The sequence below is a fragment of the Calidris pugnax genome, unplaced genomic scaffold (assembly GCF_001431845.1).
Source record: "Calidris pugnax isolate Ruff unplaced genomic scaffold, ASM143184v1 scaffold111, whole genome shotgun sequence".
NCBI classification, from domain to species: Eukaryota; Metazoa; Chordata; class Aves; order Charadriiformes; family Scolopacidae; genus Calidris; species Calidris pugnax.
Genome location: NW_015090872.1, coordinates 6,550,110 through 6,566,124, shown reverse-complemented (window position 1 = coordinate 6,566,124; position 16,015 = coordinate 6,550,110). Strand labels below are relative to the sequence as shown.

Here is a 16,015-nt window from a genome sequence, read left to right as displayed (position 1 = left end):
TCTCCACGAGGCACACTGCCAACTGGGTGAACTGGCGAAGTTAAGTCCGAATGCTTGGATTGTACATCACAAGCCGTGCTCATAGGGGTATCTACTACTGATACAAGGGACAGAAATCTCTCCTGTTAAGGAAATAGTCAGATCCGTCCCCTTTCTGAATCTGAATCTACAACGCCCTTAAACACCAGGTATCCCAAAACAGACTCCTTCTCAGAAGCCAAACAAAGTTGGAGAAAGTGCTTCTCCAGATGGAAAGCAGAAAATGAAGGGGGAGAGAAAAAAAAAATAATGATATCGTTCAGCTACATAAAGGTGAAAACAGACATTTCTGGAAAACTTTCCAGCCTTTCACTTATTGCACTGACTTATCCCCTTGGGAACAGAGCTACACACACACCTGAAGTGCTCTGGAGATGCATCTGCAGCACCCATTACAAGCACCCACACAGTCAAAACAGAAATAAAATTGGTGCAATTATTTTGGATTTGTCAAGAAGCGACAAACTGCTTAACACATGGATTAAAAAAAAAGCCACAGTAAGGCCACATCAAGAAATGCTGTCCTATTTTGTCTACAGTTTGGTATTTATATGCAGTCGTTTTAAGTACCTCCATTTAAAAATAAAACGAAATAAAACAGAATTTTCAACCACCAAAACTCACCAGCTCCACACCACTTCCACCTCTTCCCTCCCCTGGTACTATAAACAAAGGCTTCCCCTAGATAAAATTTCTGTGAAGAAATAATAAAGAGCCATCCTTATGAGAGGCCATCTATCATGCCAGCACAAATTACCCAGTCATTTGCCAAATTGACACACCCGTCTTAATCGTCTCTAACTTTGGGAGGGAGGCCTGCCTTGCATGCAGACTAGGACGGTGCAGTGGCAGCAGGACACGAAGCCATCAATGGGGCTGGTTGGATGACACAGCAGAGCCCTTTTCCCCACACCACTTCAGTGCAGCCCCATCTGATGCTGCTGTTATCTCAACAGCTTCCTACTTTCCTCAGCCGCCCCTGCTGCATTATCTTAAAGCAAAGCTGATATGAGTCAGCCTCCACCCGGGGAGCACAGCCAGGTCAGCGGTTAGTTCAATGCAAGAATCAGCATCAATAATGAGAAAAAAAAAAAAAAAGAAAAAAAAAAGGCAGCTGGTCACACAAAGTGATTAAGTGAGAATTAATCATTACTACCTTAAAAAAAAAAAGATATTTTTCCCCACCTTCATTCAGGCTCGCTGCAGTTGATGAGAAGGAAGCAGAGGAAGTCAGGCTGAATAGAGGAGCTACACTGCGAGCAGAGGAGGTACCAGCTGTGGCCAGCAGCCATGCGTGGGTGAGCTTCCCACTTACACCGGTGCCAGGAGCACCCACTCTTCCACGGCGTCTGCGTTTTTCCTTTCACACGTGCATCCAGCACAGGACCACCCCATGCTCCCCTGGCCCTGTACTTTGCTCAGCAGCGGAGCAATTAGGTAGCATTTCCCAAGCCATCTGTATCCCATCTGACCATACCACATGGAACAAAACAAATAAGAACATCTTCCCTAGACTTGGACAAGAGGTACAGACCCAAACACACTGAAATTGGTGGGAATGACAGAGACCAGCTAGCTCTCACCATTTGCTCCCACTACCACCACAGCAACAACAACAGTCAGAGAATGCCTAAAAATTGGTTGTAGCTCAATGTGCTGCCTTGGAGGGTCAGCCTGGAAGCTACATGAACTCCGCAGAAATTTATACTCTGACTTCCAGTCATCAAAAGGTCCTGTCGTAACCTCATTGCCTTCCTCCCACAGCTTCTCCAACAGAGTAAGTGGAAATGGTCCTGGGACAAACCTCCCCGTGACCGACTCCAAACCACAGCACACAGCCCAGCCCCATCCGCAGGGTTCTGATGCAGTGACACCAGTGACATGGTTTTATGTCTCTCTCGAGTTTCACCATATTCATCCTGTGTTGCCACTGAGCTGTGATGCCCCCATGGAAGCAGCTCCACTGGATGCTGCACATGAGGATGGAGTCTCTCTCTCACTACCTCTCCCTACACAACCACTTTTATCATTTAAATAGATAGGACAGGCGAGAAAGGAAGGAGGAAAAGGGCTTTCTGTTGCAGAACAACTCATCATTTCCAAAGCACTTATACGTTGTGGTTGTTTAACTTTAGATCCTGGAAGTCTAAACAGGTGTGATGGTCTGCCTCTGCCAAATTCACAAAAAACAAGCTGACTGCATAAACTTCTGTTGACTTCAGATGAAGCAGCCAAGGCACAACATCCAAATAACAATGATTCTGTAAGGGACCCCATAGCTCCTGACTCGGAGTTTCCTTACCCAACCAAGCACAGCCTGTAACCCGGGGAGGGGAAACTGCTGTTTGTATCTTTTAAAACTCCTCCACAGTCAGCTCCATGCCTTCACTCTCTATCTGCGCATAAAGCTGTGTTTACTGTATGTGGCAAAGAGTATTTTGGTTACCTCCAGCAACTGGGCCAAAAAAAAAAAAAAAAAAAAAAAAAAAAACCAGAACCTGCTGTAAGATCTGCTTGGTCAAAAATGGAAAGCAGTAAAGTATTTTGCTTAAAGGGACTTCGGTTCAACCAAAAACAAAATCCTGAAAAAATGTAATGAAATGCAATATTTTTGCATGTGCTGATTGAAATGAAAAAAAAAAAAAAAAAAAAAGTATTTGGTTTTCTCTAGCAAGCTTGACATGTTTTCCTGGAGGCTCTTTTTAAAATTGAGATCAAAACGATAAAGGTAAGGGTATGAACTGTTTCAAGGCCTGAAGGAGAAAAGGAACAAATAGCTACTTTCCATCCCACTTCATTGAGGAAATTGCCACGTGAAGCAGAGTAGAGCAACAAGGGAGGAGGAAAGACAGCAAGAGGAAACGGAGCGGTCCGTTGCAAAATCATCTGTAAGAGAGGCAGCATGAAAAGGAGGTTTACCCGATTAGCACCACCAAAGAGCTGTGCTCAAGCTGGCAGGGGCTCTTCTGTGTGCCCAGGATATCAGACTCCCATGGTTCTGCTTAGTTAAACCCATACAGCCTATTTAGTGCAAGTAGCCAGAATCTCTGTTGCCTGCTTTAAAATACCATCAGTGATTCTGCACTGCCTGCCGGACCCTCACAGGGATGTCTGCATAAAAAACCCACTGCAGCAGTTGTCCTGGGATGAGGATGGGAACTGAAAAAATGCAGCAGGCAGTAAAATGCACCGAAAGGGGCTACGAGCCTGGCAGAAGTCACTTGTATGAGATGTATGAGACTGAGCATGCAAATCTGTTACTGCAGCAGGGGACATGATGGATAAGAAGGGTAGGAGACAAATCCCCAGTGTCCCCCGATGCCCTGTTTGATACACACAGAGGAGCAAAACCAACGGTCCAATAATCCCATCGGCAACACACCCAAACCGGGCTGCTTTCCTCTACACGTTTCTGCACTTCAATGCAGATGGGTCACATCACATTGACGCCAGCACAAAGCTCACCCCTCACAACCTATTTCCTCAGCTGACAAGCAGCAGACGTGAGGTCTGATCTCAGCGGTCACATCTCTGGCTGGTGCAGGGGGAGGCTGGAGGCTGGCAGCTGTGGTTACACACCTGCACCCGGGCCAGCTCTGCAGGTTTTATCTCCATCCACTTCAGGGCTACGCACCTTTCAACACCCTCAGTGTTGAATAACTTCACATGCCCCCAAGCACCATAAACTTCTACAACCACAGCAACTCACAGATGGGTATGGATGGTTATAAAATCACATCCTAAATTAGGACAGCAAGAAGCTGAGATTGGAAGAGTAGGAGGAAGTCAGGAAATCCCAGGAGAAGATGATGGGGGAGGGATTTAGTCTCTTTAGAAAACAATAATGCAGTTTAATCTATTTTTCTTTTGACTTTACACACTAAAATAAGCTTCTCAGCTTCTGGGCCTGTCTCAAATCATAAGGAAAATAAGGCCACTGGAACCTCATCAGTAGAATAAGAGCTATATAGTAATAATCCTGAGGAGCTGCACAGGGCTTTCCATCTTCAAAGTGTTTTACAGACAGTAATTTATTTATCTGCAAATTTCCCCTGGCCATAAGTAACTACTCTGCCTCTCTGCTAAGCGTGAGAGAGACACGTGGCACAGATCAGCACTCAGAAGAGAGGGTGCAGGTGGCAGCCCTGACCTCCAAAGCCTGATCTCAGTTTCTGGCTCGCTGTGGTCAGAACTTCACGGCTCCAGCCACCACCTGAATCCAGAAGCACTGGTGACATCTGCCACTTCAGAATGGGACAAAACTAGTGCCCAAGAGCCTCTGGTATGGGTGAGTGCAAGAGACATGCTCACAATTCAGCAAATACCAGCAAAGCCCAAAATAAAACTCCCAGGGTAGAGGCTTCTGGCTGCCTTACAGCCACTGCCTGCCATGCTGGGGTGTCACTCTGGGCAGAAGTTGGCCCCAGTCCTGTGCTCATCCTACCACGCAGCCTGTCTGATAGCCCCCAAGGGAGATGTCAGAGCAGTTTCCTATGCAAACATGATGCTTCCTCCCACCAAAGGGCTATTTATGCACAGCAGTTACCTGGTCATGCTAGGCGGGTCTTTTAGATAATCAGCATGAGACTGCTCCTCCTCTCCTGGCAGCAATATTCTTCTGCTTTTCTAATTCCCCAAGACAATATTCCTAATCATGATCCTCTCCTCAACCCTTTCCCTGCAAAAGCTGGGAGCTCTTGGAGAAGGAGAGAGCAGCCTGGTCAGCAGAGAGAGAAAAATGGAACAAGGAACACAACAGCTACATCTTTAAATAAGTCAGTATCTAACATAGGCCAGCTTTGTTTGGAAATAAGAAGATAACATTATTCCATATTCATACTGGTTGTTATGTTCTTTGTCTGGCTGGTTTTTCATCTCTTTAAGCCAGTGTATATTTATACAACTTCAGTAGTGCCAAAAAAATCACTGTATGACAAAAACTGGGTTCATCGGCTTTTGCTGCCCTTCTCTGGCTATCAGAGCACCTGGGTTCATTAAGCATCCTACAACACAAGCACAGAGATCTAAGGATGGTTTGCTGAGGCGAGGAAAGCAGAAGACCCCGAGTACCATTGCAAACAATGTCACAAAGGTCACAAGTAAGGAATTCAAACCCAGGCACTGCAGATCATGTATATTCTCAAGACCAGAAGAGATTTGCCCACGCATGCAGCATGAACGAGTAGCAAACTCGGGCACAAATTCAGTCTCAGACTCCCAAGTCTTTTACTCTACACTACTCAGATCACATTTTTTTCCTCTTCTAGCTTGCGGCTCCCTTTCAGCAAATGATTTTGTTTCAGCACTAGCCTCCGTACCCAGCAGAAAGAGCAGAGCCCAAAGAACAGATGTTTAGAGCCACACTGCTGTTGGCAAAATTTGGGGGGGAAGTAAGACAGACATAGGGTGAAGCACAGTGCTGAAGCTTTCTGACACGCTGGCGGGGAGACTGTCAGCCACACGGGCTGAACTGGATGGAAAGGCTGTCTGCATTACAGCCGGAGTGGTGCTGGTGTTTTATAGCTGAAATTTAATAAATGTTGGCTCCTCATCCCCTCTAAGCTCAGAGAGCTCGGGACTCAGTAGAGCCGGGCAGCCCCCAGTCAGTGTTGTTGACCACTCTGCTCCCTTGGGAAGGGCTGCAGAATCAGGCAGGAGAAGTGGTAGCAAACCACAACAGGATTCCTGCCTCCAGCTTCCCCCAGCCCCCTGCCAGCCTGGGCTGGAGGGAGCGCTGGTCCCAACAATACAGCATTACATGGCTGTTACAGCAAAGCACAGGAAGAGATCTAGCTGAAATGACAAATCCCTACCAAGTTACACATCTTAAATATTCCAGGAGCCAGGTTCCCCAGTGAGAGCTACCCATCTCCGTGGCCTCGCTTGGGGTTAGGAGACCACTGGGGCACAGCCCTTCTGCATCCACGTCAGATAACCTCTGCTCTGCTCCCCCCACCTAGTGCTCCCCGCTCCAGGGAAAAATAGCAAGCCCAAATGCTGTAACATTATCAGAGCATGTCCGGTCTCCCACACTGCTCTGTATTTATGACTTTGCAAGGGCGAAAGGAGCTCCAGTTGCCTTCTGGTGCCAGTCCCAGGAAACCCCGCAGTGTAACAGAGGGCTGCACAGACGGCTGCCCCTCCATCCAAGTACAAACAGCCATCCAAGCCCGTCATAAATAACAAACGACATTTTGACAGCCCAAAGTGGTTTATGATGTCCATGAAACAAAAAGGGAGCTCTGAACTGAAGAGTGGGTCTGTCACCCATGGACCTGCAGAAAATTAAATGCATACACTACAGTGGATTTGCAGAAGAAATATATTTTAACTGATCATGGGTCCCATAGATCACCCTTTGACACTTATATTCTTGCAGCACTCTACAAGGGCTTTAACCACCCTGTACAGAAAACCTCTGCTAAAGGAGGAATATTTAAAAAGCACTAAATACCTCGCAGAAATGCACGGAGAGTTCTGCCAGACCAATTGGCAGGAGCCAGTGTGACCCAAACGCCAGGGCGCTCATTTCACAGCTCCCAGCTGGCAGCCTCAGCTTTTAGAGTTGCTTTAACATTTCCTGGGCAATCCTGATTCAATTGCACCTCCCTCCTATTTCTGAAAAAGCCCAAGATGACTGCACGTGGGGTGTTGCAATGCTGCCTCAGCAGGAGGAGGATATTGCGTCGGTGGAGAGCAGAACAGCATGTCCAGAAGCGCACGCAAAGCAGGGATTTTCCCAGCGAGCAGCAGTAACCTGTGCCACTGGGTCCCTCCTTCCCCAGGCACTCCTACCACCTTGGGCTTAGGATACGTGGCCCAGATCTCCTTGGCTTTCTCCTTTGCTTACCAGTTCCACCAGGCCTCCATTAACCAGGATGGGACATCCCCTAGTGAAGGCTACACCCTACTGTGAATGCCTGCAGCCCTTGGGTAACCCAAGGAGAAAAGCCTCCCAAGCCTTCAGCCTCTACGATAAGCCCTGCACTGAGATGAACCTTGCTGATGTGCATGTTGTCAATCTGGCCCCAAAAACTCAGCATGGTCCAAGAGACAATGATACAAGAGCTGTTCATCTGTACAGAGTATTATAAGTGCTTTTTTGCCAGCACTGCAGAGGAGCAAGGGCTCATGGAGGGACTCGCTCAACCCCCTGCACGGCCCTTATTTCTGAACATTTCCCCCTATAAAGCCAGAGCTTGTTCTTTCCTCCCTCCCCCTTTTCACTCGCCTCCTGCAAATCATGCTGTCTCTTTCCACCCCCAAATAGGAAGTCCGGAGCCGAGACGCACACAATCTGCCTCTTCACAAGAGCTGGGCTGAACGTGTGCCAGAGGAGCTGCGAGCATGACAACATATTTCCTGTCAGGAAAGTGACTCAGTGAGACGGGTATGAGAGCTCCTCTTACTCGAGAAGTTCCCCTCTCCCCTTGCGTTGCTGAGGCATGAGTCAGAATCCGAGCACCAGAATTTCAACCCCTTCCAGATCCAACCAGGAATAGCAGAGTTCAGGTTCAAGCCCAGGTCCCTCTTGCAACTCAATGACAAGCCAGCCCCATGTGCCGAGCCATGGTTTCGCCCCTGGCAGAAGGGGGATAACAATACTGACCAAGTGGGCAGCTTGAATTTACAAAGCACATTCAGGATGAGATGCTGCTTATTACTATTTGCCTCCGCAGAGGTTTACACCATGCTCGTAGCCTCTAGATATGAACATTATACAATACCCACACAGAACTGACATCGTGTCCATGCATTTCACTGAAGTATTTTACTCACGACCATTTCACCTGGGAATACTGTAAATGCTTAAAAAAAAATAAAAATAATCACTGCAGCCAGTTTTCTCTGTCTTCAGATCAGCTCTTCCCATGAAAAGTGGGCAGACCCATCGTGTGCCACATCCTTACCAGAGCCGCTGCCGAGGGTGACCATGCACAGCCAGAGCGTAACCATCAGGGCACCCACCATCTTCATCCTGTTGAGACAAAGCACACACAGAGCTTTTGGTTATTTTACAATATTTCATCACTGCAGGCAACTTTTTTTAACTCTGAGTATATGTGTTTATTCCTCTGCCCACCCAATGATTCTGGTATGTTCTTTTTTCATTTCATTAAGATTCCTTAAGAAAAGCATCTGTATGGCAGCATTGTCCTGCCTGCAGGCAGCTGCATGAACTCTCTTAGCCTGGGAGATGACGGCTCAGAAGACGACAACCAAGCTCATTGACTTAAGCCATTGGAATAGTCTATGTCCCTGAGCACAAGGAGTAAGGTAGATGCTTGTAGGCTAGAAATCCCAAGCTTTGACTCCCAAAAAAACAAAAGGTCCTTTGCCAAGATGTCATTCTGCCAGTGCACATGCCTGTTTCTAAGAAGGAGTGCAGAAGGCACTGGCCATGGTAAGAGGTGGCTGAAGCACATTTACACTGAACACGCATCAGAGTTTGGCGTGACAACCATGCCAGAGCAGTCCAAATTTGCAGGGTCTGCCGGCTGGTGACCTGCGAAGAGGCCGGCTGCCAGTCTGGACTGCTTCACCCCATTCCTGCAGGCAGGTCAAGGCAGGACAAGGCTCCAGCTTTTTCCAGTCAAACCCTCCTTGGAACAGCCACCTCACAGGAGTAAATAAGTGCCAGGTCTGTACACTTTTTGGAAATGATCTTAACGAAGGTTTATACTTTCAAAGCAGCGCTGATAGGCAGAAAACAATCCTAGACTTCTCTATTCCTGCTGCAGAGCACAATATCCTGTAATTTGAGATAAACGTGCACTGTAAATGTACACAAAGTTTCACTGGCTGCCTGTCCCAGTACCTGGCATTCAGCTCTCAGAACTGCTCACGCACTAGAATTAAATTTCCCTGTGTTTCTAGGTTTTCCAGGATGCAACTTATAAACTGGTAGTCACGAAAGCTGACATTTACTAGATGCTCTCATTAATGGGCCGAAGGTTGCATTTGATATTCCTGGGTGCTGTCAGATCACAGAGGGAGAAGAGATGGTTAAAAGGCTGAACTTCATCAAAGCATCTCAGCTCTGCCGGGCAGACGCGGTAATGAGCATGGTGATACTGTCAGGAGCACGCTCGTGAGATGACAGGGAAACCTGCTCCATCAGGGTGGGCTAAAAGGGTGGGGAGAGAAGCCACAGAGCTCCCTTAAACATGTCCCTCATAAACCCGTCCATAATATACACAGACAGCGGAAGGGCTCCAAGCATAAGCAGAGAGCACCTAAAATTGCACAGATTGCAGAGATTAACAAGAACGGGATGTGTGAACTGCACTACTCAAAATCCAGCAGCGGATATTGAATCCTTCCTTTTCAATGCCTGCATCTGAAAAGCCTTTGTATGATGCTTTCCCTCTGCTGGGCTCATCTCAAAAAAGACAAAGGAAATCCAGAGTAAGCCTGCTCTTCCCTGCACGGTCCATGCAAAGGACTGCAGACTGCTTTAGAAGCCATAAGGCCTTCAGAAAGAGAAGGGGAGCTGGGAAGAAGGTGAATTTTCTTCCCTGGGGTCCAGCTGAGAGGGCTGGTTATATGTTACCTCCTTCATCCAAACTAAAATGCCAGCTGCTAATCAAATCCTCCTCTACTGCCGCCTACAACCAGCTCGCAATGTCACTTGACTCCATAGGGAAGAAACAAAATTAAGTACTCCTCCCTTCTGGAAATGCTGGAGAAAGATAAAACATCTATATGCCATCAGAATGGACATACAGAACCAATGTGTTGCACTTTTGGGGGGAATTTAGGAACTTGTTGGAATTCAGATGCTGGAAGCCAGGGAGTGTAAACAGTGGGGGGGGATCATTCCCACAATAAAGGTTCCCTCACATTTGTCATTAGATAAATGCACAGTGTGTCCTAACTCACCCTTATTTTCCAATGATTCTCTCCTGCATTTTGCACAAATCAGCCTGAATTCAGCCCCGAAGCAAGCAGGAACAACTACTGACTTTGGATGAGTTTCCCTCGTTTACAGCAAGGCCATTTATGTGGCCCGAGGCCAAAATAAACTACTAGGTTTCACTCAGTGATACATGAACCCTGCAGTGAGCTAATATTTACATCCATTAACTATGCTCATAGGAACATGCTCCTTTCAACTATCTCAAAGAACCACCAGGTCTCTGTTCCCACAAGCAAGGTATCTAAGATTTCCGTGTTCTGCCTGCTAGGAGGAAAATTCGGATTTTATAGCTAAAGCAAGTAAGAAGCATCCCTGCACAGTGTGATTTACTTCTGGTTCATTCCAGGCTCCCCAGAGACCTTATCAGTGGAGACAGATGGACACAGAGCCTGTCAGATTACAGCAATTTCTCCATTATGGGAACGGGGCTCAGTTGACCACAGTCCTGGCTGCTCTCACACTGCATAAAACACAAGGGCCCATGGAAGGCACGTGCATGGAGTCACTGGCTGTGGGGAGGCATCACAGCATCCTGGATGTCCTGACCACACCAGAATATGCCAGCTGAGATGAAGGGAGAGGATTCTGCCCCCTTAGGAAAGAAATGGAGAGCTCACACACCGAGCGAAGAAGATAAAGAGGACTGTAGGGCAGGATGGCTTCTACAGTCAGCTCCGTTCCTGTGGCATGTGGTTATTTAAAAAAATAGAAAAAACTCAACTGATACCACAGCATCTGATGGTTTGTGCTACTAATGCAGTGCAGGGACCAGCTCTTGTGTACCGGTGCTGCTAGGACTGTGATGCTTTGCTATAAACAGCCTGAAATCTGTGATACACCCCTAAAAGAAAGGTCTTCCCACAGCAGTCCCGTGGTCATGCGACATCATCATCCCCTTCCATTTTGGGAAGGATAACATGGTTCCACCCGTGATGCCATTGCACCCAGTCAGTGGCAGAGAGAGGGGGGGTTTTGCAATGCTGTAAGAACCCAACGCCCCAGGACTGCAACCCACCCGGGTCTTCCCAGACACAGAAGAGTTTTCTCAGCCTTTTCCAGCAACCTGCTGCTTTGTTTCGTGACATCAGAAAGCATGTTGCCATTCTGCCTGTATGTGAGGCAATTCCAGCTGCCTGTAATCAACTGCTTGCACAATTTGGTACCTCTCCCCCGAAACACCAGCATCTCCGGCTGCAACCCAAGGAGCCAGACGTCAGAGAGTGCAAACCCCAGGCTGCAGCAGAGGGGTTCCCCAACTGTGTCCGCCCAAAAGGCCACAGACCTCACCTTTAGTACACAAGCAAGTGAAACAAAAAGTAAACGCTGGAGGGAGCCAGGAATAAAACCCGTGAGCAGAAGAGCGTACCAGCTCAGAATTCACACCACAGCTAGAAAGCAGGCAACCAGAGCAGGCAGAAGATGGCTGGAGAGCTCCAATACATCCTCAGCACTTCCAGGAACGTCTCACAAGACCAATATACTCCGAGGTGCTCTTAATGTCTCCATAAATTAACATTTTAATAATAATAATTCATAGAGTGGTTAGAGAAAACGATCCATCACTGCTGTTGCTAGAATTATTATTATTTTTTAAGGAACTTACTTGAAGTGTTCATTTTGTTTCAAATCAGAAAGTGTTCCCTTCTCATAGGTAAGCATTTTCTTCAAGCTTCCACCTTCTGTCTACTGGGGAGCAAATAAAAGCAGGGTAGAGGGGGACACAGTCATGGAGGTGTCTCCTGTTCTTAAAAGCAGAGGTGGTGGAAAGGTTTGTTTTTTTCATTTGATACTGGCCAGAAGCAGCCTTTATGTTCAAGAAAAAAAACCAGAACATTAATATTATCATAGAAAACAGCCTTCCCAAATAGGCTTAGTTCACTCCTGCCTTTAGCAGCATGGACCCTGCAAAGCCTAAGCATTTTCCAAATGATTATAAAACCCAAGACAGATGTCAAATAATTAACGAAGGGACCTGCACTCAAAGTAACTACTGTACTCCTATTCTCAAAGACATCGTACCAATTCTACAGAAGAATGATGCATTTTCCAAGAAAACGCCTTTGTCCCTCCTAACACCAGACACCCAGGGAGAGCTGACAGGTTTTTTGCTTTTCACTGAAAAATCATACTACAGCACACAGAACAAAAACACCCTTCAAAACTTTGCCACTAAGTGCTCTGGCTGAAAGGGCATTTAAAATAAAGCTGTTTCAGAAAGAAGCAAAAAATAACACCAGCCAGAACAGGTTTTACATATTATTTTCTTTCTGTAATTCTGTCATAAGCCCCTCTGAGTCAAAAGCCTTTGAGAGTGCAAGACTGTCCCCAGAAAAAGGGATGCAGACACAGGAAGGCTGGCAAAACCAGGGCAGGCTAGCTTAGGAAATGCTTTGCTTCAGCACCTCATGGACTACGGGCTGAAAGACTGTTGAGTGGGGCTGGTTCTCGGGAGAGGGGCACAGCTCCTCTGCTCCCACATCACTGCATACCCACAAGCCCTGGGTCCCTGCAACATCATGCAGCAGCACCGGGGAAGGCTGCTTGATGAGTTTGCTGGGTTTTCTTATGGGGAAAATAGACGTACAGTCCAAGTAAATTCAAAGAATCCAAAAGGCAGACAAAGGGCAGCCTGCAAAGGCAGCTGCAGAAAAGCAAGAGCAAAAACACTAATGGAAAGTGGGGAGAGGCCCTTCAGCCCTCCAGGAAACACTTTTGCTTTTCAGTGTGTGCAGGAGTAGGTCAGACAAAGGGGGGAATTACTGTAGCATAAACCATCTGGGTGCCACTTAGCCGGGATTGGCGCAGCGTCTCTCCGACCCTGCCTCTCCTCCCCAGGCCATTTGGGCAACGCACGGCACCACCCTTTGCTGCAGCATCGGCCTTTCCACTCCTGTCCCTGCCCGAAGCAGAGCCACTCCTGCAGCGAGCTACAGGTCCTGTGGGCAGCCCCCCCACCGAGCAACCCAACGTTTCACCGAAATCTCCAGAGACGTGGGTAGAAAGGCAGGCAATGGGTTTCAGAAGTCCAGCCTTTTCTCCCCAGGAGGAATTGGCACATTCATTAAATTTTTTCCTTCCCAGACAGCCTTTGGGAACAAAATCAGGAGGAAACAAGCAGCAATTTGATGATGAACACCACGAGCAGCTGAGAGCACTTTCCCTGCTCTCCTGCACACCATGCCACACTCATCACTTCAAACGCAGGCACACTGACCAACAAAGGACCCCAACACTAGCCTGGGGAAAACATTCGCATCTCTCCTAAGGGCAGGGAGCCCAATTTGTCTTGGCAGCAGCTCCTTAACAGCCAGGAACATTTCAGCAGGAATCAGCCAGGGATACCGTGGAGCAGTCAGTGTGACCCAATCAGCACATCTAATGGTGACATCCCTTGCAGGGACCTGGGAGATCGACGCTGAAGTCCCACTTTTCCCAGGGTAGCTGCACTCACCAGGCTATCACATGCTTGACAGCAGAGTGGGCTGCAGGGATTTTGTTCTGAAATGTTTCCATTTTAGAAGTAATTTGTATCATCAGAACCAACGGAAACATTTAGATTTGAGCAGACTGAAACTTTTTCTTCAGCTAGAATCACAGCAAATATTAGACAGCTGCTTCTGCAGAGGGGAAAACCAAAACAAAACAAAAAGCTAGTGGTTGTCAGGTGGAAAGCTGCCCTGGTGAGAGGTCTCCTCCATTTCTGGCACAAAATATCTTCTGTCTTCCTTGGCCAGAGCTGGCTCTGTTCATACAGAACCTGGAAGAACTGGCTCTTGGCACTGGGGAGCTATAGTGCTCGCATGCAGCTTTACGCCCCGGCCTACCAAGTACCCAGAAGAATTTAATAAAAGAAAAAAAAAAAAAAAAATCTGGAAACAGTCTTCTCAGTGGCTCAGCCAGTCCTTTGCCAGCACCTAAGGTGACTCCATTGCCTGTCACCCACCGCTGCCTCTCCCTGGCCTCCTACACTGCACATCCAGGCCAAGGGCTGCAGTCTGTTGGCTTTTTAATAATTACTTCTTACTAAATCCCCAACATGTCACTCCAGGCTCACCTCAGGGAGGTAGTCCCAAGCTACTTCTCCTTGAACACAGGAGTACAAACTGCAGGAGCAAAACTGACCTTCACAGAGCACCAAGAGCTCCCATGGGCAGAGCAGGCAGCAGCCCCACCTCGAGCTCAGAAGCTCGGGGAGAAGTGGGGAGATGTTCATTAACAGTGAGTCATTTCTGGGAGCTTCCTTGGAAGTGCAAGATTTGCCTCTGACAGTGCCAATGTTTGGGACACGGAGGCGGCTGCCAGGCAGGGAATTTGTGATCCACTATTGGCATTTAGATACCAACTCCTGGCATCCCTTTGGCTCAACAGATTTAACACTAATAATTAGAATTCAGAGGAAGAAGCTATTTCTCCCCCTCTCAATGAAAAAAGTGCAATCTAGATACATAGATAGAAGTGAGGATGGCTTGAAAATATATCTGAAGAAAGTCAGCATCCCCTTCCTCCCTTTTCAGTTTTCCTGGGGTCTTCTCAGGGCTTGGCAAAGCTCAAATGCTACAGATCTTGCACACTGCTCTGCTGGAGCCCAGGGTGCCACTGATTATACCCTGGCAGCTGTCTAGCAGGCAGAGTATGCTGCATTTCATACATTTAAAATAAACGAGCTCAATAATCCGTCACCTCTCCAAAATATATGCACACCTGGACAAGACAAATAAACAGCTGGGACTATCACCACGAGACCTGTGGAGTGGGCTGAAGAGGGGCAGGTTGAGCCACAGTTATGAAATCAAACAGCATGGATTACAAATGCATACACGCTGGCCAGCGAGCAGTTCAAACACCAATCTACAAGAGCACTTCTGCGCTCAAGCAAAAGGTATCCAGCCAAGACAGTCTATTTTTTAAGTCTGAATAGCCGGGGAATGAAAAGCTTCCAACAGAGCTTCAAAGAGAGCTGAGACCTTCCATGAAGCCAGACACAATGCTTCTATTTCGGATGGTGATGTTATAGTGAAAGGAGAGCTCTGAGAAATACCCACATATTGTGCCACCAGAAAATAAACCGACAAAATAATCTTTGCACAGAAAAAAAAAAAAAAAGAAAAAAGAGATCTGCAACCAACATGGCTTAGAGACCTGAGGAGACTTAAGGAATCTAGAATGATTTCCTCCCTCACTGAATAGGTCTCACGGAGCACATGGAGACATCTGAGAATGAGCATTTAATTTATACGTTCTGCCTCCTGACCTTTTTAATGGCTTTTAGATGTAAGTAATTCCACTGCCTTCCCTAAGAGGTTATTCCACTGTCCCTGTGGACATCACAGCATGTCCACACTGTGCAACAGATCGCACAGCAGCAACCCCAAGGCAGCTCAGCCCAAGTACCTAAATCCAGAGAATACAACACAGACTCAAGTAGGTTTATCAGCTCAGCCTAACGCCTTTCACAGGACCAGCCTGAGACCCTTGAACCTCCGAGCAGCTTTCCCAGGTGAGGAGTCTCCTCGCACAGCCAGTGCTCTGCAGCCCAGCTGCACATCCCCAACCTCACAACAGGGGCTGCACCCAGCTCTGCTGAGCACTAGCTGCAACAGGCTCTAAGTCTCAAAGAACACCCCGAGAGTTTCTTTTCTTAAGTTCAAGCCCTTGCTGCCAGCCACATACCTGCTCTTTCACTTTATCTCCACTCGTTATAGCCCTCAGTGCTTGCAGACCTGGATGCCCAGGATGGCTGCTCTATATTCAACCAACATCTCCTTCTTCTTCCCCCAGAGAGGGACACAGCAGGCAGAAAGCCTCCAAGCACCACCACGCTCCAGAGCACAACTATGTTTCATTTGCCGTTCCAAGCATCTCTTTCACTGGGCCATTGCCACAAAATCCCCAGGCAGACTGCAACGTCTCCAGCACCGCTAGCAGCTTTACTGGTGCTGTTGCCAGTGGTGAAGACCTGATCTCCAGTTCTCCCTGTGGTGTAAGAGGAGGATTTCCTCAAGTGACTCCAGGTGTCCTGGGACGAGCAACTAATTCAAGGGTAAAGGCAAATCAGCT

The 16,015-nt window shown here is 47.6% G+C and overlaps 1 protein-coding gene across 4 annotated transcripts in view; it reads right to left on the bottom strand.

Annotated features, from left to right (window-relative positions):
• IL1RAP (interleukin 1 receptor accessory protein) overlaps positions 1–16,015 on the bottom strand; it is a 47,468-nt gene that overhangs the window by 23,371 nt on the left and 8,082 nt on the right. For all 4 annotated transcript variants that reach the window (XM_014946023.1, XM_014946024.1, XM_014946026.1 and 1 more), the window contains exon 2: positions 7,950–8,017. In XM_014946023.1, coding sequence (XP_014801509.1) covers positions 7,950–8,016 — 67 coding nt within the window. In that variant the 5' untranslated portion in view covers position 8,017. The remainder of the gene's footprint in view (positions 1–7,949; positions 8,018–16,015) is intronic.